The sequence below is a fragment of the Sciurus vulgaris genome (assembly GCF_902686455.1).
Source record: "Sciurus vulgaris genome assembly, chromosome: X".
NCBI classification, from domain to species: domain Eukaryota; kingdom Metazoa; phylum Chordata; class Mammalia; order Rodentia; family Sciuridae; genus Sciurus; species Sciurus vulgaris.
In genome coordinates this window covers 79,464,745-79,489,640 of record NC_136471.1, presented here as the reverse complement: position 1 = coordinate 79,489,640, position 24,896 = coordinate 79,464,745, and the positions used below count along the sequence as shown (strand labels likewise).

General features: G+C 34.3%; 1 protein-coding gene across 1 annotated transcript in view; it reads right to left on the bottom strand.

The window, feature by feature from the left end:
• The window catches only part of TEX11 (testis expressed 11), a 316,643-nt gene that overhangs the window by 168,001 nt on the left and 123,746 nt on the right, over positions 1 to 24,896 (bottom strand). Inside the window, exons 10-11 of the mRNA XM_079124942.1 lie at positions 13,214 to 13,268; positions 10,096 to 10,191 (exon numbers count right to left, since the gene is read on the bottom strand). Of these exons, the coding sequence (XP_078981068.1) occupies positions 10,096 to 10,191; positions 13,214 to 13,268 (151 nt within the window). The remainder of the gene's footprint in view (positions 1 to 10,095; positions 10,192 to 13,213; positions 13,269 to 24,896) is intronic.

Sequence of the window (24,896 nt, the reverse complement as noted above, 5' to 3'; positions counted from 1 at the left end):
AATAAAGTAGACATAATTACTCTATACTATTTCAAAATTCATTACATAACTACAGTAATCAAGATAGTTTGTTACTAGAAATGGGATAAGACATGTAGATCAATGGAACAGAAAACCCAGAGTTGACCAACTAAGCAGGGTTGGGTCAACTGATTTTTGACAAAGATGTATAAGCAATTCAGAGGTGAAATTTTACTTCTTAAAAATTAAATCAAAAGGATTATAGAAGTTTTTGCATTTTGATTCATTGTACACAAATGGGTTACAATTTTTTTATTTCTCTGGTTGTACACAATGTAGAGTTATACCATTTGTATAATCATACCTGAACATAGGGTAATGACGTTTATCTCATTACACTATCTTTCCTCCTCCCCACCCCCTCCTCTCTGTTCCTTTCCCTCTACACAATCCAATGTTTCCCCATTTCCTGCTCCCTCTTCTGTTATGTTTCACCATCCACTTATCAGAGAAAACATCCAGTCTTTGGTTTTTTGGGATTGGTTTATTTCACTTAGCATGGATATACTCCAACTCCATCCATTTACCTGCAAAGGCCATAATCTTATTCTTCTTTATGGCTGAATAATACTGCATCGTGTATATGTACCACAGTTTCTTTATCCATTCATCAGTTGAGGGGCATCTAGGTTGATTCCACAATCTAGCATTGTGAATTGAACTGCTATGAATATTGATGTGGCTGCATCACTGTAGTATGCTGATTTTAAGTCCTTTGGGTATAGGCCAAGGAGTGGGATAGCCAAGTCAAAAGGTGGTTCCATTCCAAGTTTTGTGAGGAATCTCCACACTGCTTTCCAGAGTGGCTGCACTAATTTGCAACCCCACCAGCAATGTATGAGTGTACCTTTTTCCCCACATCCTCGCCAACACCTATTGTTGCTTGTATTCTTGATAATAGCCATTCTAATTGAGGTGAGATGAAATCATAGGGTAGTTTTGATTTGCATTTCTCTAATTACTACAGATGTTGAACATTTCTTCATATATCTGTTGATCACTTGTATATAAATTGTCTTCTCAGTTCCTTAGCCCATTTATTGATTGGGTTATTTGTATTCTTGGTGTAAAGTATTTTGAGTTCTTTATAAATTCTGGAGATTAGTGCTCTATCTGAAGTGCGTGTGGTAAAGATTGTCTCCCACTCTGTACGCTCTCTCTTCACATTGTTGGTAGTTTTCTTTGCTGAGAAAAAACTTTTTAGTTTGAATCTATCCCATTTATTGATTCCTGCTTTTATTTCTTGCGCTTTGGGAGTCTGGTTCTAGGCCGACACGATGAAGATATGTGCCTACTTTTTCTTCTAGTTGGTGCAGGGTCTCTGGGTCTCAGTCCTAGATCCTTGACCCATTTTGAGTTGAATTTTGTGTGAGGTAAGAGGTAGGGGTTTAATTTCATTTTACTACATATGGATTTCCAGTTTTCCCAGCACCATTTGTTGAAGAGGCTGTCTTTTCTCCAGTGTATGTTTATGGCACCTTTGTCTAGTATGAGAAAACTGTATTTATGTGGTTTTGTCTCCGTGTCTTCTATTCTGTACCATTGGTCTATCTGTCTATTTTGATGCCAAGACCATGCCATTTTTGTTACTATTGCTCTGTAGTATAATTGAAGGTTTGGTATTGTGGCACCTCCTACTTCACTCTTCCTGGTAAGTATTGCTTTGGTTATTCTGGGTCTCTTATTCTTCCAAATGAATTTCATGATTGTTTTCTCCATTTCTATGAGACACATCATTGAGATTTTAATTGGAATTACACCAAATCTGTATAGCACTTTTGGTAGTAAGGCCATTTTGACAATATGAATTCTTCCTATCCAAGAACATGGGAGATCTTTCCATCTTCTAAGATTTTCTTTAATTTCTTTTTTGAGTGTTCTGTAGTTCTCATTGTAGAGGTCTTTCACCTCTTTTGGTAAATGAATTCCCAAGTGTTTTTTTTTTTTTTAGGCTATTGTGAATGGGGTAGTTTTTCTATTTTCTCTTTCAGAGGATTCATCACTTATGAATAGAAATGCATTAGATTTATGAGTGTCAATTTTATATATTGCTACTTTGCTGAATTCATTTATTAGTTATAGAAGTTTTCTGGTGTAATTTTTTGGATCCTCTAAATATAGAATCATGTCCTCAGCAAATAGTGATAGTTTAATAGGGAAAGAAGTCCCTATTAATATCCCTTTATTTTCTTTAGTCTAATTGCTGCGGCTAGAGTTTCAAGGACGACATTGAATAGAAGTGGTAAGAGGGCATCTCTGTCTTGTTCCAGTTTTTAGGGGGAATGCTTTTATTTTTTTCACCATTTAGAATGATGTTGGCCTTGGGCTTAGCATAGATAGCCTTTTCAATGTTGAGATATGTTCCTACTATCCCTATTTTTTCTAGTGTTTTTAGCATGAAGGAGTGCTGTATTTTATCAAATGCTTTTTGTGCATCTATTGAAATAATCATGTGATTCTTAACTTTAAGTCTACTGATATCATGAATTACGTTTATTGATTTCTGGATGTTGAACTAACCTTGCATCCCAGGGATGAAACCCAATTGATCGTGGTATACTATCTTTTTAATATGCTTTTGTATGCAATTTTCCAGAATTTTGTTAAGAATTTTTGCATCTATGTTCACCATGGATATTGGTCTAAAGTTTTCTTTCCTTGATGTGCCTTTGTCTACTTTTGGTATCAGGGTGATACTAGCTTCATAGAATGAGTTTAGAAGGGTTCCCTCCTTTTCAATTTCATGGAATACTTTAAGGAGTATAAGTTCTTCTTTGAAGGTCTTGTAGAACTTGGCCGAGAATGTGTCTGGTCCTGGGCTTTTCTTGGTTGGTAGGCTTTTGATGGTGTCTTCTGTTTCATTGCTTGTAATTGATCTGTTTAAATTGTATATGTCCTCCTGATTTAGTTTGGGTTGATCAAATATTTCACTAAAGATGATATACAAAAAGCAAGATGTCCATGAAAAAGTATTCAATATCACTAGCTTTTAGGAAAGTACAAATTAAAACCAAAGTCCATGGACAGTGCCATGTGCCTGTAGTCCCAGTTACTTAGGAGGTAGAAGAAAGAGAATTGCTTGAGCCCAGAACTTTGAAGCCAGAACAGTGAGACCCCCAACTCAAAAAAAAAAGTAAAGAGAAAGAAAGAAATATTACTACATTAGAAAAAGCAAATTTTTTAAAAATACTGACTTTCTAGCCCTAGCAAGAATGCAGAGAAACTGAAATCTCAAAAAATGTTGGTACAAATGCAAAATGACACAACTTCTCTGAAGACAGTTTTATATTTCTTAATACCTAAATGGTTCAACAACTGCATATCTGAGCATTTTACCTCAGGGAAATGAAACTTTATATCCAAGTCAGGTGTGGTGGTGCATGCCTATAATCTTGGTGACTTAGAAGGCTGAGGTAGGAGAATTGCAAGATCAAGACCATTCTTAGCAATGTAGCAAGGTCCTAAATAACCCAGTGAGACCCTATCTCAAAATAAAAATAAATAAATTAAAAAGGGTTTGGGATGTAACTCAGTGGTCAATCACTCCTAGGTTCAATCACTAGTACCAACAGAGAGAGAGAGAGAGAGAGGAAGGGAGGGAGGGAGGAAGGGGGGAAGAGAGAGAGAGAATTAGACAGAGAGAGAGAGAGAGAGAGAGAGAGAGAGAAATGTATGTCCATACAAAAATCCACAAAAAATGTTCATAGTAGCTATATTTCTAATAACCAAAACCCAGAAACACAATATTCTTTAATAGGTGTGGGTAAACAGTTAAACTGTGTTGCAATAAGTAACACTTATTAAGATAAGTGTTACTCAAGCAATAAAAAGGGATTAACTATTAATGTATTTGTATGTACTTGAAACCTTGAATGTAAAAAAAAGCCAATTTCAAAAGGTCACATAGCATATGATTTTGTTTATACAACATTGCAGGGTTTTTGTTTGTTTTTTCAGTACTGGGAATTAAACCCAGGGGCACTAAACCACTGAGCTACATCCCCAGCCATTTCTCATTTTTTATTTTGAGAGAGGTTCTCACTAAATTGCCCAGTCTGCCCTCCAATTTGCAATATTTTGCCTTAGCATCCTAAATTGATGGGCCACCAAGGCCAGCATTTTATATAACATCCTTGAAATAAAAAAGTTATAGATATGGAGAATAGAGCAGTGGCTTCTAGGGCTGAGGGGCAGTGGTGGGAGGGAACAAATATGTGTATAAATATAAAGAATAGCATAAGAGAGATGAGGGAGATCTTTGGAATGATGTAATAGTTTTGGATCTTGATTTCAGTGATAATTACACGAATCTACACACAGGATAAAATGACATAGAACTATACACACACATTGTACCAATGTCAACTTACTGTTTTTCATATAGTTATACAGCAAGCAACCATTAAAAGGAAATTTGGTGAAAGGTACATAGGACCTCTTTTAAAATTATTTAAATTATTTTTAAATTATTTTTATTGGATTGTTAAATTTATTTTCAGGAGCTGGGGAGATAGCTCAGTTGGTAGAGTTCTCGGCTCACAAGCACAAGGCCCTGGGTTCAATCCCCAGTACCACAAAAAAAAAAAAAAATATTTTCAGAACCTAACCATCATTGCTTTCATTTTATTTCCTTTTTTCTTGGTACTATTTGTGTAATATCCTGTGAATTTATAATTATTTCAAAGTAAAAATGCTTGCACTATTTTAACCAATCAATTAATTAATTTTGTGGTGTTGAAGATAGTACCCAGAGCTTCATGGATACTAGGCAAGCACTCTACTGCTCAACTATACCCCCATTCCCTAAAGGAGTTTTAAAAAGAATGCAACTTAAGGACCCTTTCAAACATACAAATGTTGAAAAAGCTCATCACCAGGAGACCAGCATTACAAGAAATATTATAAGGTATCTGTGATGGTTAATATTGTCAACTTGACTGGGCCACTGAGTACCCAGATATTTGGTCAAAAATTATTCTAGGCGTTTCTGGATTCCCTTTATAATATACATGGATCTTAGCTAATCAGTTAGAGAGCTGAGTAGAATAAAAGGGCTGACCCTCCCCAAAACAAGAGAGAACTCTCCCTGACGGATGACCTTCAAACTAAGATATCAGCTTTTTCCTACCTTCAGAGTTTAACTGAAACCTTGGCTTTTCCCAGGTCTTGAACTTGATAGCCTTCGGAGTGGAACCACACCAGCCACTCTCCTAGGTTTCCACCTTGCTGACTAACCTGTAGACTTGCCTCCAAAGTCACACCAGCCATTTCCATATAACAAATTTTCCCCTTTTCTCTCTTTCTCCCCCTTCCATCTCCCCCCACTGTCTACACACACAGACACACACACACACACACACACACACACACACACACACACACACACATATATACCATTGCTTCTGATTCTCTGAAGAACCCTGACTAATACAATGTTGTTCAAGTAAATGAAAAATAACATGAGATAGAATTTATATGTATAAAAAGGAATAAAAATCACTTGAGGGGCTGGGGAGATAGCTCAGTCGGTAGAGTGCTTGCCTTGTAAGCACAAGGCCCTGGGTTTGATCCCCAGCACCCCCCCAAAAAAAATCACTTGAAATGGCAACTATTTGTGGAAATAAATAAGATTTTTCCCTTATTATTTATATCTTGTTAAAAAGAACAAAATAAGATAGTATTATAGTTTTATAAAATAAAATGTAAAATACATGACAATAATAGCATAAAGGTTATGTTGGAAAAACTGTAAGTGTACTTTAGATAGGACAAATAAATTCAAGAAGTCTATCATACAACATGGTGGCTATAATTAAAAATATGTTGTATTCTTGAAAAATGTTGAGTGGATATAAAGTGTTTACACCATGAAAGTTATAACTATGTAAGATAATATGTGTTAATTAGCTAGATTTACTCATTCCACAATGCATAGATCTAAAACAATATGCCACACATAGTAAATACATACAACTTTTATCTGTCAATTGAAAATAAATAGGTAAATAATGAATATCATGATGTATAAAGGTAGACCAAGGTAAAATGCATATAAACCCTAAAGAAACAACTAAAATAGCAACTAATATAATTAATAAACCAATGAAAGAAATACAATAGATCCTCAAATAATCCCAAAAAGGTAAAAACAAAAGAAGAAGGGAAGGGAGAATTAAAAAAAAAAAAAGATGGGAAAAGAAGAAAATAAAGAAAATGAAATCATAGATTGAAACTTTAAAATATCCGTAATCACATTAAATCCATATATTCTGAACATCATAGTTAAAAAGTAGATATTGTCAGGTTGGGTAAAGAAGCAGGTTGCAACTACTTGTAGCTCCAAAGAAATGCAATTTAAATGAAAATAAAAAGGTCTGGGGATGAAGCTCAGTGTTAAGAGTGTTTTCCTAGCATGGTCTAGACCCTGTACTCATCCTGAGCATAGTAAAAAAGAAAAGAAAGCAAGCAATTAAATAAACAAAAAGTCATAAATAGGTAAATGATGGAATAAGATGTACCATATTATCACAAATCAAGAGGAAGTTGAAGTAGCTATATTAATAAAAAATAAAGCCTATGTAGAAACATAAGCTTGGATTTTATTCATCAATAAGGAAAAAACTTTGAATAAACACAATAATATGAATGAATCTCAGAATAATTTTGCTGAGTGAAAGAAACCATATAAAAAATGTGATTCCATTTGCATATGACTCTACAAAATGAAAGCATATCAGTGGTTAGGGAAGGATGAAAGCATATCATTTGGGGATGGATGTGAGAGAAAGGTAACAAAAGGGCACGAGAAAATTGTGGGAATGGTATATGTACAGCCATACTTCCATATCTACAGGTTCCAAATCTGCAGAATCAACCAACCATGGATAAAAATATTTGAAAAAAAAAACTGCATCTTTCCTGAATATGTAAAGACATTTTTATCATCATTATTCCCTAAATTATACAATATAACACCTATTTATATAGCATTTACATTTTATTCAGTATTTTAAGTAATCTAAAGATGATCTGAAGTATGTGGAGGATATACATAGATTTCATGCAAATACTATGCTATTTTTTACAATGGACTTGGGCATATACAGATTTTAGAATTTGTATGGAGTTCTGGGACTAATCCCCCAGGGATATTGAAGAATGACTACGTTCATCATCTTGATTGTGATGATTGCTTCACAAGTATGTACAAATGCCAAAACTCATCAAATTTTATTCCATAAATATGTACAGTTTATTGTATGTCAATTATCTTAATAAAACCATAAAAAGATGATTAAGAATATCATCAGTGAACTATATATCAGTGAAAAAGACAAAAATCCAAACTGATGATATATGAATAAGTAAATAATATGAAGTAAATAGGAGAAGGAAGAGGTCATGCTTATAGAATTCCGAGTGCAATGTGGAGGAAGTGCTGAAGTTAGAAAATAATCATTTGGCAACAATCATAATAAAGTCTGGTTCAAATAAGAATGCTAACTCTACGGGGAAATTTTAATAAAAAGTAAGATTTATGCATGATCTGTTTATTTCCCTAATTAACTGTTCATTATTTGCAAGGGAAAAATAGTAAGTATGCAGTGAGGAACCCGGACGACACCTTTGGCTAGGTGTTGATCAATATCAACATCACCAATGAGAAGCAGATGGACATCAGGAGGCTAGAGATGTGAAGCTCTGAGATGGGACACAGCATCACTTATGTAGTATTGCAGGCAGGAATGCATAATTTGAATTTAATCATGAGGAAACATCAGATAAACCACAAACAAACAACTTTTGGTTTACTGTATTTTTCTAAATGGTCAATGCACAACACTCAAAGAAAGGCTGTGGAAAGTTCCATATTACAGGAGCCTAAAGAGACATGACAGGTAAATGCAATACCTGCAATACCTGATCCTGATCTTCGTTTTTTGTTTGTTTGTGTGTTTGTTTGTTTGTTTCCTTTTTTGGTACTGGGGATTGAATCCAGGGGTGTTTTAGCACTGAGATACATCCCTGGTTCCTTTTTATTTTTTTGAGACAGGATCTCACTAAGTTGCTGAGGCTGGCCTTGAACTTGCAATCCTTGTGCCTCAGACTTCTGGGTTGCTGGGATTACAGGCATGCATCACCATACCTGGCTAGACTATTACTTCACCAGAGGAAAAATGAAAACTTCATCACTGAGGAAATAAAGAGTAAGAAGTTGGGGAGAGGAGAGGGAAAGAAGGAGAGAAGGAAAGGGAGGACAAGTACCTCACAAGCATGCAAAATATTTATAACAGGTGAACCTGGGCAAATACACACACATGCACACATATACACACAGATGTTATTTGAACTATTTTTATTCTTTCAAATTTTTTATGAATTTGAAATTATTTCCAAATAAAACTGTTTAAAGTGTATATTGCAATTGAAATCGTAATGTACTTTAGCTATGTCAGGTTCAATAAGTAGGCTATTATGTCATGTGATGTGTCATGAGCTATGCAAGTGAATGATCACTGCTATAAAACTGCAACTTCTGCATTTAGTAAACAAAATAAAGATGCTGGCAAAAAGACATATAGTTAGTATGCAACTTTTTAAGTCATCTTGTCCCTGTTTTTTATTAGGACTTGCATCTTAGCAAATAAAATAAATAAGTAAAAGGATGTAAGTCTTGAAAATGTTCCTTAATGTTTATACTTTTAAATATTAAAATATTTTAATATTAATGAAGGCTTTTCATCATTAAATAATCTATCCACATGACATAAATTTCAGGAAAATATAGTTCAAGTAAATGCTATTTGGGGAATTCAATATTCTGCTTAGTTGAACTAATTATCCATGCCTTCATTCTTGTTTTAAAAATATTTCTAAAATAAATTGGCACACTTAATTACCTTATTAAATAAAACCTATTGATCTTAATTGAAGGGTCATGAGCCTATCAATCTTCTTGTCAAGGACTGTATATCTGTTTATATGTATGCATGAGCTGAAACTGAATCACAGAAGTTGTTTTTTACATTAAATCCAATTGTCTGCCTATTTTATCATCATTTACTTCTTCATCCTAAAAACTCCAAGTGAAGAGAGTCTTTCCATCTTCACACAAAGGAAAATTTTCTCAAAAGTATCTGGCAATCAAGATATATTTGTTTTCGTTGGGCATGGTTGTGCACACCTGTAATCCCAGTGTCCTAGACAGGAGAATCACAAGTCAAGGCCAGTCTCAGCAACTTTCCAAGGTCCTAAACAACTTGGCAAGTCCATCTCAAAGTAAAAAATAAAAATAAAAAGAGAAGGGGAAATAGCTAAGTGGTAAAGCACCCCTGGTTCAATCCTAAACCAAGAGACAGAGAGAGAGAGAGAGAGAGACAGAGACAGAAAGACATATCTGTGTTTTGGGGTTTTTAAAAAAAAAAATTTGTAGTTGTAATGTGGACAGAATACCTTTATTTTATTTATTTATTTATATGTGGTGCTGAGGATCGAACCCAGTGCCTCACACATGCTAGGCAAGTGCTCTGCCACTGAGCTATAGCCCAAGATCTGACATATTAGTTTTATTCTTTTGGGGCTGCTGTAACAAGATACCATAAACCGTGTGACATATAAAAACATAAATTTATTTCTCACAGTTCTGGAAACTCCAAATTTAAAGTGCTAGCCAATTCAGCTTCTGGTAAGAGACTGCTTCCTCAGCGACTGCTCATTCTCACACCATGTATCCCCATATAGTAGAACATGCAACCAAGCACCCTTGGGCCTCTTTTTTAGGGTGATAATTCCATTCTTCAAGAGAGGTTCATTTTCATGACCTAATCATTTCCCAAAGTCCCAAACTAAAACTATAACCTTAAGGGTTAGGATTTCAACGTAAGTGTTCGGGGAGAACACAAATGTTCATATCATAGCAATGTATTTTTTTTCACCCTTCTGTTCTATAGAAGAGATTTGAATAATCTGTTGTTTAAAAAGAGGAATACTGAAACAAATGTCTAAACTGAATTTGAAAATGTGAATCAAAACTTTAAAAACGTATTAATATTCAAAAGTAAAAACCTCTTATACCTTGTTTGCTAGGATTATAGCGCTGAGGGCCTTATCATAATATTCTCTGTCATTCCAATCCAAATAAGCAGTGGCTAGTAACCGTAGAACTTTAGCCTGTAATTAAAAATGGGATAAAACATTTAGCTGAAGGTTAAACTGCAACACAGCATCTAACTAGCACTTACGTAGTGATAGGCATCTATTCAAATGTGTCACATGTATTAAATATCATTTCCTTAAGCAACCTCATAGTCTTGAGATACATGTTATCATTATGCTACCCCATATCAAATATTGTCTATGAATCTTATAGTAATGGCTATATTCCTGGCTTATTGAAATATAATAATTATATTGATGCAATTATTTTCTTGAAAATATCATCCCCAGGTTTTTTTTAAAAAAAAGGGAAGTAAGGCATGGCAAATTTTAGTTAATCAGCTTAAAACCTACTGTATAGGTAGCACTGTTATTAGGCCTACATCGAAAGAGAAAGTTATAATATGTTCCTCAAATGCTCTATAACCTAGTTAAAATCAATTTATTGGATCAGGGGCACACCTAACACCATTTTGGTATGAACAGATAGAACTTCCTATGGAGAGAATTTCTTCCAACTCAGCTACATTTTAAATTGCATAAAGCATCTCCTAATCAAGTCAGTTTCTCAAGCCAGGTCAGTGTTGATAAACCATGTAATTCTAGTCAGCATGGACATGTGTAATTATAAATTTACAATTTGAAAGAAGCAGCCTTACTTCAATGAAGTGTTTGTCTCTAAGTATAATGAGGATAGCAGGACCAAAGAAAGGTGATTTATTGATTTTTTAAAATATTAAATATATTAGTGTATGCAAATATAAAGAAATACCATTTAGGTTGTCATATTTCTCATTTTCTTAATTCAAAAACTATGATAGATCTAATAAGATATATATAAAGTACTTAATGTCATTATTATTGTGAAATGACTCTCTAAGAACTTATAAGCTCCCCAAAGAACTTTTATGGAATAAATATGGCATTTCTGAGGACTATTGTAGCTGAAGCCATTTCATAACAGTGAAAGGGTCAAATCATCAGAAAGACAAAAATGGATGAATCTCAAAATTTAGGTAAAGCAAATGAAAGTGGATACAAAACAGAATATACTGAATGATTCCATTTATACAAAGTTTGAGAACAACTCAAAACACTGAAAGAATTACACTGAAAGGATAGTGTTAATTTTTTCCTTGAAAGTAGAAATAGATATTGACTATGATAGGAAGGAAACTTTGGGGGGCTGATAGAAGTTTCTGTGTCTTTATCTCTATGATGATTATAAGACTATATATTATAATTCATTAAGTTGTATATTTAAGATTTGTACAGTTTATATAAATTAGACCTCAATAAAGTATTGTTGGGATAAAAGAAAAACTACTTCATAATGTTACCTCACCAAACTTCACAATATGAATACTCCATTTCAATCAGTTTTCTATGCTATCTTTCATCTTCATTTCCTCCTCAGACATTCTCTCATCTAGATCCCTTGCCTCCTGGAATCCTCTTCTTCCTCTCTTTTAAGTATATGGACCCCCAACTAAAAGACCTATTTTCTACTAAAAGCCTTCTTCAAATACAGTAGTTAACTTTGATGTACCCCTTCTACATACTTCAGGTCATTATCACAAAGTTTTATCACTTATTTACTCAAATTGTTTCACTTGTACTAGTGTTTTTTAAATCTATTTTTATAATTTCATTTGAAGCATATACATGAAAAAAGTTCAAAAATGTCAAGAGTACATTTCTTGAATTTTCACAAGTGAACACATGTTTAACAACAAAGGAATCAAGAAACATCATTGCTTAGGGGGCAGTGGAGCTGCCTACTTGGCATGTACAAGGTTCTGGGTTCAATTCCCAACACCAAAAACGAAAGGAAGGAAGGAAGAGGGGAAGGAAGGAAAGGAGGGAGGGAGGAAACAAGAAAAGAAACAGCATTAACAGCAACAACCTCACCTCATGCTTATTTTCAGATACTGTTCCAAATAAGGATAACTGATCCCTTGGTTTTCAACATCATGTATTAGTTTTGCCTGATTTTCACATTTATATTTTTGGAATCATATAGTATGTACTAATTTTTGTATCTTGCACATTTTTTGGAGACAGTGTCTTGCTATTGACCAGGCTGGTATCAAACTCCAAAGAGATCAGGGCTCAAGTGATCTTCCTGTCTCAGCCTCCCAAGAAACTGTAACTACAAGCACATGCCACCATGCCTAGCTTTTATTTTGCTCTTTATTCATCATCATAGGTGAAAACATGCCTATTGTTGCAATTACTGCAGTACATTGATTCTCATTGCTATATTCCATTAAGTGATAACACCACTATATATAATTATAATAGTATAGTTTTTAATTGTGGTAAAATACATCTTAGCCATTTTTAAACGTAAACTTCAGTAGTATTACATATATTCACACTGTTGTGCAACTACTACCCATCCACCATCCATCTCCAGAACTCTTTTCATCTTGCAAAGTTAAAACTCTGTATCCATTAAACAATAGCTTCCTATTACCCCACTCTTCCCAGCCCCTGCCACTACCATTTTACTGTCTCTAAATTTCATGACTACCGTAGGTACCTCATATAAGTAGAACCATATAGTATTTGTCATTTTGTAAATGGCTTATTTCACTTAACATAATGTCCATGTTTCGTCCACATTGTAAAATATATAAGAATTTCTTTTCTAAGACTGAATAATATTTTGCTGTATTAAACAGTCAAACACTGTTTAAAATGATTTACATATATTAACTCATGGGTTGACTGTGAGGCTATGGGTTATATTTATTATATTACCATTTACATCTTATGGAAGTTAATGCAGTAAGATGTTAAATGAGGTGTCCCACATATAATCTACTCACAAATGGGGGGTAAAGTACTATAACTTTGTATCACTAATATAAACTTTATTTCTTCAACTGATTTCTCCAATATTTATTTTTATGTGGTGCAGAGTATAAACTTTATTTAGTGATCCGAGTGCCTCACACATGCTAGGCAAGCACTCTACCATTGAGCCACAACTGCAGCCCCTGACTTCTCCAGTATTTAATATGATCCTTACCAGCATTTCAGGTCCAACAGAATTCGTATCCATCTTCCCAATATCATAGCTTTGGCTATCATTAAAAAAGAAAAATAAATGTGCACATACATAAAATATATATATATATATCAATGTACATATCATTTTAAAATTATATATTACTAAGAAGACATAATCATACTTTATTCTAACTTTTCTATTTTGTACTACAAGAGATGGTTAGCCAACATAAAAATCAATTTTATACAGCAATACTTCCTTGTGGTTACCCACCTGTCTTTCAGCCCTGCCCTAAATGATCCTGCCACCAAAACTCCTCCCATGGCCTGGCCCTGCTGCTTGCCCACCAAAAGTAACTAACTCCTCCCACGACTTGGCTCTGCTAAGCCTGTATATAAAGCCCAGAACCTTGTGGCCTGCAGCCATTTTTGTCCCTGAAAATAAGCCACATCAGGTGTTTGTCCGATTGACCCTGCCGCTGAATAAAGAAGAGCTTGCTGATCCGAGATCTGCTCCCTGCCGTCATCATTTGTGTGCCAGGTGCTTACATTCCTAACTACAGAAAAAACACAATTTCCTCAAGAGATAACCAACACATCAACACTGTAATTATATTAATGCTCTTTTTAATTTGCCTATAAATATATATACTGCACTAAAATAATTTACACATGTATGCAAGCATTTAGTTGATGGGCACATTTTAAAGTCTAAGAAATATAAATGTATTTTAAAAATAAATACAGCTCTTATCACAGAAAAAATGTTAAGCAATATTCATTATGCCTTATAATGCCCTTTTGAAGCACTATAGGTTCTATTTTGCTGCTGAGTGAATCAACAAAACTAGAGTGATTTCCAATATATTCTAGATTCGTATGTAAAATAAGGGCTGAAAAGAGGGGGAGCAGAGAAATTTGACTTTCAGTTCTCTGCTTTAATTACCAAGACACATTCTCTATTGGACATTCTGATAACCACACACAATACATTAATATGAGGCTCAAGATTTCAAAATCAAAAACTGAGAAAGTGAAATAAAGATCATTCACCATTGGTATCCCAAGGGAGTATTTCAATAAATCTGTGTGAATTAAACTAAGTTGAAGACAATACTTTGAAATACAAAATGTTCTTTAAAAAAAAAAAAAGAACCCAGAACTTAGAAAACAAGGTTTTAGCTTGTTAACAATGACATAATGTTAGCCTAGTCACTGTAAGTCTATTTAATGGAAGTTTGTTTGTAACATTAAACCTTCTACTACATGTCTTTAAAATAACCAATTATTAAGGAAACTTTGGCAATAGTGGTTTAAGGAGTTCTTCAGACCCTCCTCCACCTCAGTGAAGAACCATTCATTTGGAAAATTCATTAAGACAAACAACCACATAAAATTGGTAGCATGTCATGAGGGCATATAGAAAATGGAGAAACATTTATTCATGAAAATAGACTAAGTCTCATTATTAACAGTGAGAATCTGTATCATTTGAGCTACTTCTGTCCATATTGGCTCCATGTGGTGAGTATAGTCAAAAAGATGGAAATTCTCTCTCCCTCCTGCTCCTGAAATCCTAAGCTTTAGTTTCACCTGAGGAGGGGCTGGCTCCCAGTCCTTCTTACCATTCTCAGGCCTATGCTATGGAACTACTATTCAGGGCAAGCACAATTACAAACACTTGGCTTCTTCTGTCCACTCAGCACTCACTATTAGGCTAAGTACTCTACCATGGGAATTGCAGGTGAAGAATACTGAAACCCTGATCACCTTTACCCCAGTCGATTCATCAGGCAGAGCTTCCATGCCAGGAGGGCACAACTAAAAAGACCAGAGGCTAACATACTTCCAGCACCCACTCATAAAGCATGGGTATAATTCTCAGGCAAGCATGTCATGCTCCCAGCTCCCAGCTCTAGTCATTTGGCACAGAGGTTCTGCCTGGTGGGTGAGGGGAGGCAGGCTCAAAAATATTGTTGAAACAATGGAGATCTGGGTGGTGAGCAGTTAAAAGGGGAATGGCTAGTAGCTCCATGATAATCATTGCAACAAGTTAAAACAGCAGACAAGCCAGAAGGTTAACAGAGAAAACCAAGGAAAGAAAAAATGAACAACACCTCTGGGGTCACACTTATTCCCGAGGGCCCCAAAGGCTGTGTACCTGCACTAGGCTACACCCACTCAGGCACAATCAGAAGCAGTAGTGAGGCCAACTAGAAAGCACTACTCAAAGCAGAAACAAATCCATCAGCAAACAGCTTGAGCCTGAGTGGATCAAGGGGCTTAAGCACAACCTCTGACCAAACACCAACTGAAAATTATGCTAAGGTGAAGGCTGACTGTAAGGAAGCTAAATTTAAAAATCAAATCAAGCTCATACCTGGAGGTCTGAAACTGTGTATGCCCAAGACAGTGCTTTTTCAGTCACAAACAGAGAGAGAATCCAGGAATTACTGAATAAGAGTAGTGAATGATCAGCAATCAGAAATGATGGGCCCCAATTGAGATCTGGTTCAAATGCAGAACAACACCTGGAGGCTAACCCGTAGAGATGCTAAAGAGCATCAACAAGGTCTATTTCAAATGTAAAAGGCCTTGAGGCTCACCTGTGGTAACACCTCCAGTCAACTCCTTTGTCTCAGAGTTGGGAAAACAGAGGTGGGGGTGAACCCAGATGGAAATTATAGGAAGGGGATAACCTTGCAATGCCTGTTTAGCAGATTTTGTCCCTTGCTCTATCCAGAGCCATATGCAAGGTCCTAACTTAGCACAGCAAGTTGGGTTCTTCTGCATGGCAGGAGTTCTCTATTCTTTCTTAAATAAGTCCTACCACGTTTACACTTTCCTTCCGTGATTGTCCCTGAATTTTATTCTTCAAATTTGCAAGACAAGAACCCAGAAGGAAATTGGCGTAGCAGGGAATCTAGTCTCATCTCAAAACTCCGGTTTCATTAGCAGTCCTAGCCTGAATGCCAGGCAAAACAGTAAACTCCCTGAACTGTGAAAACAGCCTCTAAACAAACACACATTCAAGAGGAAAGGTTGAAAATCTAACCAAGTGGACTTAAGCACAACCTTTGACCAATAAGTGGATTATATGGATGCAGGGGTGACATCTCGGAGGCCATGATAAGAGAAAAAACAGGGAGGGGTACTGAACTGGGAATCAGAGGCCACATGCTGAGGAAATGAAATTTCACTCAATCAGTTCAGACAAATGACAGCAATATAAATAACAATAAGCTCCAAAGGGGGAGAAATGACACTTAGACTTTCTCTAATATATTGTTCAAAATGTCTAGAAAGTAAGACAGAAAACTGTGACCCATATAGAAGAAAAAGAGCAAGCAATAAAAACTTCCTCTGAGAATGCCCAAATGTTGCACTTAATAAAGGCTTTGAAGCCACTATCATAAATTCATTCAAAGAACTAAGGGTAACAAAGTTTAAAGAATTAGAAGAACATGTGATGGCAATGATTCATCGTGTAGAAAATCAAATTAAAATTATAAATTATTAAAAAAAATGAAAATTCTGGATTTAGAAGTAGAATAACAATGAAAAATTCCACAGAGGTGCAAAGCAAAGAATAAACAAAATTGAAGATACATCAACAGAGATTATAAAAACAGGGAAAAATACAAAAAACCAACAGAGACTCAGAGAAATGTGGGACACCACAAAGCACACCAACATATGTGAAACAGTAGTACCAGAAAGAAGAAAGGGACAAAAAATATTCAAAGAAGTAATGATAAACTGGGTGTGATGGTGTACACCTATAATTCCAGCAACTCAGGAAGCTTAGGCAAGAGGACCACAAGTTCAAGGTCAACCTCAGCAATTTAGCAAGTCCCTAAGCAACTTAATGAGACCTTGCCTAAAAATTTAAAATAAGAAAAGAAAAGGGCTGAGGATATAGCTCAGTGGTAAAGCACCCCAGGTTTTAATCCCTGCTACAAAAAAAATGATAAAACACTTCCCAAATTTGATGAAAAATAATATGCTACATATCCGAGAAGCTTAATGCCCTTCAATAGGATAAACATACAAAAAATCCACATAGGGCTGGGGTTTAGGTCACTCAGAGTATACACTTAGCATGTATGAGACCCTGGATTTGATTTCCTGTATATCCATCCCAACCCCCGCCCCCCACCCCTACCCCCACAACACCACACCCAATTATAACTATATGCACTAATAGAAACATTTTTAAAAATCCACTCCCGAATTCATGATGGGCAAATGACTAAAAGGCAATGATAAAAAGAAAAATCTTGAACGAAATAAGAGAAATGACTCATCAAGAAAAGGGAAATGACAATAAAATTAACACCTGACACCTCATCAGAGTTCACAAAGTCCAGAAGACTGATTGGTTAATGTATTCATAGTGTTTAAAGAAAAAAAAAACTGCCAAATATGAATCCTATATCTAGAAAAACTATCTTTCAACCTAGAGACTAAATAAATAGATTCCCTGATTTTTTTTTTCTAAAGAGAGAATTTCTTGCTAGCTAATCTGCTTTACAATAAATACAAAAGAAGGCTCTTCAGGAGGAAAGCAAATGATACCAGACAATAATATAAATCCCTATGGAATAACCAGAGTGATGGTCAGATAATTACAGAAGAAAGGTGGACTATGTATTTTTTCTATTTACTCTTCATCACTTATATAAAAAGCAAATGCATACAAATATGTAAAATTATGTTGTTGGATCTAACATATGTAATGTATTTAATAAAATAGCACAAAGGGGAAGTTATGAAAAAATTATAATTACAGTAATATAATGACACTAGATGATAACTCAAATCACAGGAAGTAGTAAACCAAAAGTGATAGAAAGGTTGAAATTAAAAACCACAAATATATTTGTACTCTCCTTTATCTCTAATCTTCTTTAAAATACATAAGATTATGTAATGATTTATAACCATGTACTGTTGAGTTTTTAACTATATGTAGACATAAGTATAATAATAATAAAAAAGAGGGTTGGGGATGTAACTCAGTTGGTAGAGTGCTTGCCTTGCAATCAGAAGGCCCTGGGTTCAATCCGAAGCACCACTAAAATAAATAAAAAATAAAAATAAAGAAAAAAGAAAAGTAGAACTATATAAGAGTAATTTTCTACATCTGACTGAAATAAAATTACTATAAATCTTAAGAGTTTACAAATTAAGGTATATCTTATAAACTGTAAACACAAGAAAAATAACTCAAAGAATACATAATTAAAATAATTATTAAACTATACTGTAAAATATTCACTTAAGACCAGCAATATCATTTATGATATATACTCAAACACCTGTAAGCAGGGATTCAAGCAGATATTTACACACCAATATTTATATAAGCATTATTCACTATAGCAAAAAAGGTAGAAACAACCCAAGTACCCATCAACAGCTGAATGGATAAATAAAACATGGTATGTTCATATAATGAACTAGTATTTATCCCATAAAATCGATGAGATTCTGATGCATGTTACAACATGAATGAACTTTGAAAACATCATGCTCAGTAAAATAAGCCAGATATTCAGGTGTGGTGGTGCAGGATTGTAATCCCAGTAGATCAGGAGGCTGAGGCATGAGGATTGTAGGTTCAAAGCCAGGCTCAGGAAAAGCCAGGTGCTAAGCAACTCAGTGAGACTCTGTCTCTAATAAAATACAAAATAGGGCTGGAAACACGGCTCAGTGGTTGAGTGACCCTGAGTTCAATCCCTGGTACCCTCACAAAAAAATCAATGGTTAAAAAAAAAGGAATAAAAATTTTATACATGTTACAATATGGATGAACCTTGTAAATATCATGCAAAGTGAAATAGGCCAGACATACTAAAACAAATGCTGAATGATTTCACTTACATGAAATATCTAGAATAGGCAAATCATGATAGAAAGTAGATTACAGATTACTAGTGGATGGGGAAGTAAAGGAAGGGGATTTAGTGCTCAAAGGCTACAGAGTTTCTGTTTCAGGCGATGAAAAGTTTTTTAAGAGATAGTGGTGATATGTGGCTCCACAATATTGTGAATATAATCAATACCACTGTATTGAACACTTAAAATGGTTAAAAGGGCAAATTTTGTTATAAGTATTTTACGAAAATTAAAAAATAAATTAATTACTTTTTCATTAAAAATCTATGTCAAAAGAGATAGTAGAGTAGGAAATTAGTCATGACACATACAAGAAACAAAAGGTAAAATATCAAACAAATATAACAATATTAACATTAAATATAAATGGATTAAATAATGTAATAAATAGATTTAAGACTAAATTTAAAAATCAAGATACAACTATATGCTGCCTATGAAAGACACATTTTGGATTCAAAGATGCAAAGAGGTTAAAAATAAAGGAATTGAACAAAACATACCATGTAAACAACAACGGTAAGAAGGCTAGACTATAAGAGAGTAGAGTGGGTATGCTAATTTCAGACAAAATAGACTTCACAACAAAAATGTCAGTAGAGATAAAGAGGAATGTTTTATAATGATAAAAGGGCAATTCATTAGGAAAATGTAACAGTTGTGTCTCTCCCAGCATACATGAAGCAAAAACTGACAAAACTTAAGTGAGATACATAATTCAACCATAATAGTTGGGGTCTTCAATTCCCATCTTTCAATAATGGATGGAACAACTAAGTAGAATCTTGACAAGTATACAGAGAAGTTGAGCAACACTTTAAACCTACTAGACCATATAAGAGTTACAGCACACTCTACCCAGTAATAGTGGACCACATATTGTTCTCAACTATACATAGAACATACTTCAGAACAGAATATATACACTGACCACACAAAGCTACATCAGATTGAACAGAATTGAAATCATGCAAAGTATGTTCTCTGTTCACAAGGAATTAAGTTAAAAATCAACAACAAAAAGAAATTTGAGAAATTAGTAAATATGGAAATTAAAAAGCACATACCTCAATAACCAATGAGTCAAAGTAAAAAACTCTAAGAGGAATTAGAAAATACCTTGAGGTGAATGAGAAGGAAAACACAAAATACCAAAACTTACAGAATATAGCTAAAGCAATGCTTAGAGGAAAACTCACAGCTATAAACTTCAACATTAAGAAAGAAGAAAGATTTCAAATCAATATCCAAACCTCCTACCTTAGTTAAGTAGAAAAGGAGAAGCAAACTAAACCTAAAGCAAGCACAGAAGAAATCACAAAGATTAGGGTGGAAATTAAATAATTGAAAAGCAATGGGAAAAAAAGGTGGTGCTTTCCAAAGATTAAAAAAAAAAAAAAAAAAAAGACAAACTTTTAACTACACTGACCAAGAAAAGTAGGGAGAAGATCAAATTATTAAAATTAGGAATGAAAAAGAGGACATCAATATTGATCTTTGAAGAAAGACCATTCCTAAAAGACTAGAGATCTAAAGCCCCAAGTACGTAACTTTGAATGAATCTCTTACTCTCACTCAATTTCTACTTCCTTCTCTTTACAAATTTAAAGTTGATCTACATCAGTCATTTTCAAACTTTTGAAAACAGGCTAATCATTTTTTCAAACAAAAACATTATAGATATATTAAATAAGAAACTGATTTAAAGCCTAAATTCTCTATTTAAAGCAATATAGGGATCTTAGAGAATTGTGTAAAAGACTCCTTTTCCTCCTAAAGGAAATCTTAATGTTCTTACAGAACCCAAGAGCACCATAGAAAATGGTTTCTAAATTCATGAACTAAAATGATCTGTAAGATTTCTTGCAGCTCTAAATTGTTATCTATATTAAATTATATTCTATATTGAAATTGCTATTATATGAGTCATTGTATTTCCACCAGATGGCACTAACATTTTCCATTTTCCATTAAAAATTGGCTTTGTATATGACCTTTTTTGAATTAATAATTTAACATCACTCATGATTACATAATACCCTTAACTTTTCAAAGCACAGTTATGTTACTTATGCTATTCTCACTACAGGCCTGTGACACAGATAATAATTGTGTTCAATCTTCTGGTGAAGACATTGTAGCATATAGCAGTAGTTCAGTGTCTTCAAGGTCACAGTTGATCAATAACAGATTTTCCACCACCTCTGAGATAGTCACCTAGATCACATGGCTATATATAATTCTCAATATCTCAGGTTAAGAAGGGAAAACAAAAGACTATCAGATAGCATTGAAACTGGTACAAATTTTCTTTGGGCTCACATAATGTCCCATTAATATTTGTACATTTAATTTTCTTCATTATTTCCTTTATTTCTTGTTATAAGACTTCTGGTGATATATTCATGTGTAACAGGCTAAATAATATTAAGTAAAAATATTGCACATTTAGATAATATACATATGGGAAATATAATAGTTATTTTTTAACTCAGGATGGAAATTTCATAATCCAGGGTCACTAAACCTAAGCACTATGAATTTAGAAAGCTAAGCACTATGGATTTAGAAAGCTATAGCATAAATATTGTTCTTTTGATTTTATGAGGCATACACAAAGTTTTACATATGTGAGAAGGAAACATACTTCTCTCTCCACTTGGAGATACTACATAAAGGATAACAACTACTTCTACTAATCAATTGGAACCAACTCATATTACCTACGAAGGGAAACAGGATTCAGATTAGTATTTAGAAAACATCAAATGGTAGTGTAGGAAAAGGATCTCAAAAATTACTCCTCCATCATACTGCCCATCCAATCATTTGCCTACATCCACAAAAAAAAAAAACTAACTGAAATAAGTTTAGCTATAAAAATAAAAGTGTAATATAAACTTGCAACCATGAAAGAAGGAGACTGTAGAAACCATGCTCTATTTCAATCATATTGGGAAAAAGGCAACAGAGCAACCACACAAGGGGTTGAAAAATACTCTTTGTAACCTACTAAGGATTCTCCTCATTGGGAATGTATAAACACCTACCTCTTAACCCACAGGTCAAAGTAAGGTTATTAAATTTTATTAATTAAAGTCAATGTTAGATTATTTTTACAGAATATCTTCAGGGTTTTATCCAATTCTCCTGAATGTTGTCCACTTCAAATATTTTCTGTTGTTTTCCTAATTTATCTATTTATCTCACAGACTCTAATATAACAAGGGATCACCAATTAGGAAATTTCCTATGTATAGTCTTTGACTTTATTTAATTCTATTAATATTTTTTATTCACAGTCCATTTTGGGAAAAAAATCCTCAAAAACTTCTGTAATCTGTCAATGATTTTGATGTTTTATACATCATTTAATATGTTAAAAGAGCTTTAAAAACTATTATATCAATGGTTATTACCCTCTCATTTTGACTATTCACCCCAAAATTAATTTATCATAATTAGAAAATCAGAGATCTCAGCCCCACCACTGTGGACTGAGACTTGAAGCCCACCTCATTATGAGGCTGTCTGTACTGTTCCAGACTGAAGGAATATTCCATTGCCAGATGTTCCAGTGCCACTCCCCTGTCCATGAGTTGAGTCCTTCCTCTGTGGTCCCAGGCACCAGGCATACTCTAGCACGAGACTGGCCCCTGCAGATTCAGATTCCTAGCCTGTCCAAGTGGCAGGTCAGCACCCATGTCATCAGGCTCTAAACTGGAAGGCAATGATCCAAGTTCTAGGTATACCTCAGGGCAAGGCTACAACAGCAACCTCAGATTTTAGTCCTTCCCCAACTCCAAGCTTGCCCATATGACCCAAGGCTCCAGTGAATCCAGGGTATAGTACCATTCCAGTGGAAACTAGCTCCAGATTGACCTTCAAAGACTCAAGCAACAGACTGGATCCTGCAGAAAAACACATAGGCCAGAAGCCAGCATAACTGAGGATTCCAGCAGTAAGCTCACACATGAACACTACCAAATGCTGTACCAAGAATGACTGCACAAGCTAACTGGTAAAGGGCTTTCCATACTGAAGCCAGCCTATAAAGAGTAGAAGAGGGGCTGGGGTTGTGGCTCAGTGGTAGAGAACTTGCCTAACATGGATGAGGCACTGGGTTCATTCCCCAGCACCACATAAAAAACTAAATAAACCAAATAAAGGTATTTTGTTCATTTGCAACTAAAAATATTTAAAAAAAACAAGAGTGGAAGAGCTGCCTACTTGTTCACGTGTTCTAACACCAACACAAGGACACAAGAATCAAGAATAATCAGGGAAACATGACACCAACAAAGGAACAAATTAAAGCACCAGTTACCTATTCCTAAGAAATGAAGATCTATGAGTGGCCTGACAAAAATTTCAAAGTAATTACCTTTTTAAAGTTCAATAAGTTAAAAGAGAACACAGAAAACTAAACAAAATGAAAAATAATGTATGAACAAAGTACAAAGAAGAAACTATAAAATATAACCAAACAAATTCTGGAGCTGAAGAACACAACAATGAAACTAAAAAGATTTCATAGCAGAACTGTTCAAGTTGAAAAAAGAATCAGCAAGTTCAAAGATAGGTCATTTAAAATCATCTGGTCAAAGGGACAAAAAGAAGAAAGAATGAAAAAGTGAGGAAAGCCTATGGGACCTATGAGAGCGCATAAAAGAACAACAAATATATATAAATAAATATAAATTTAAAAATATATAAATAAATATATATAAATTTAAATATACATAAATATATACATATATATAAAATGTGAATCCTAAAAGGAATCGCACAAAGGAGCATGGTAAAAGAAAGGTTTAGAAAGATTATTTAAGGTAATAATGAGAGAAAATCTCTGAAATCTATGGTGGGAAGAGAATTTTCAGATTCATGAAAGCCGAAGAATATCACATAGACTAAATATAAAAAGACCTTCACCATGACAGATTACAATTTCTTAAAAGTAATATAAAAAGGGAGACGTTTGAAAGCAGCAAGAGAAGAGTAATGTGGAACATAAAAGGCAACTTTTATAAGATGATCATGAGGTTTGTAATAGATAGCTTACAAGTCAAAAAGGGAGGGAGATGATATATTCAAAAGTACTGAGAGAAAAAATACTTCCAAAAATAATACTATACTCAGCAAAACTGTCTTTTGGAAACTAAGGCAAGGCAAAACACATTCCCAAACAGTAATTTATGGGAATTCATCCCCAACAGACTTGCATCACGAGAAATGACAAAGTTCTTCAAGTTGAAACAAAAGGATGCTAACTAACAATATGGAAATGTATAAAAGTATAAAACTGGGCTGGGGAGATAGCTCAGTTGGTAGAGTGCTTGCCTTGCAAGCACAAGGCCCTGGGTTCGATCCCCAGCACCAGAAAAAAAAAAGTATAAAACTCAGTCTTATATGCAAAGGTTTTAAATATGATAGAAGTTAAATTATTAGCTTTAAAAAGAACGATATAACAGTAAAATGTCTTATATAAGTCTCATGGTAACCCAAGAGCAAAAACATATATTGATACACAAATGATAAACAAGAATTAAAGCATACTACTATAAAAATCACAAATCATACAGGAAGAGAACAAAGGAAGAAAGGAACAAAAGAACTGAAAATGATTAACAAAATGGCAAACAGAAAATTCTTATTTGTCATTAATTAATTTAAATATAAATGGCTTAAACTTTCCAATCAAAAGATATATAGTGGAACATACCTATGAGCATAGCTACATGGGAAACTGAGGCAGGAAGATTTCAAGGACAACCTAGGCAACATAAGGTGACCTTCTC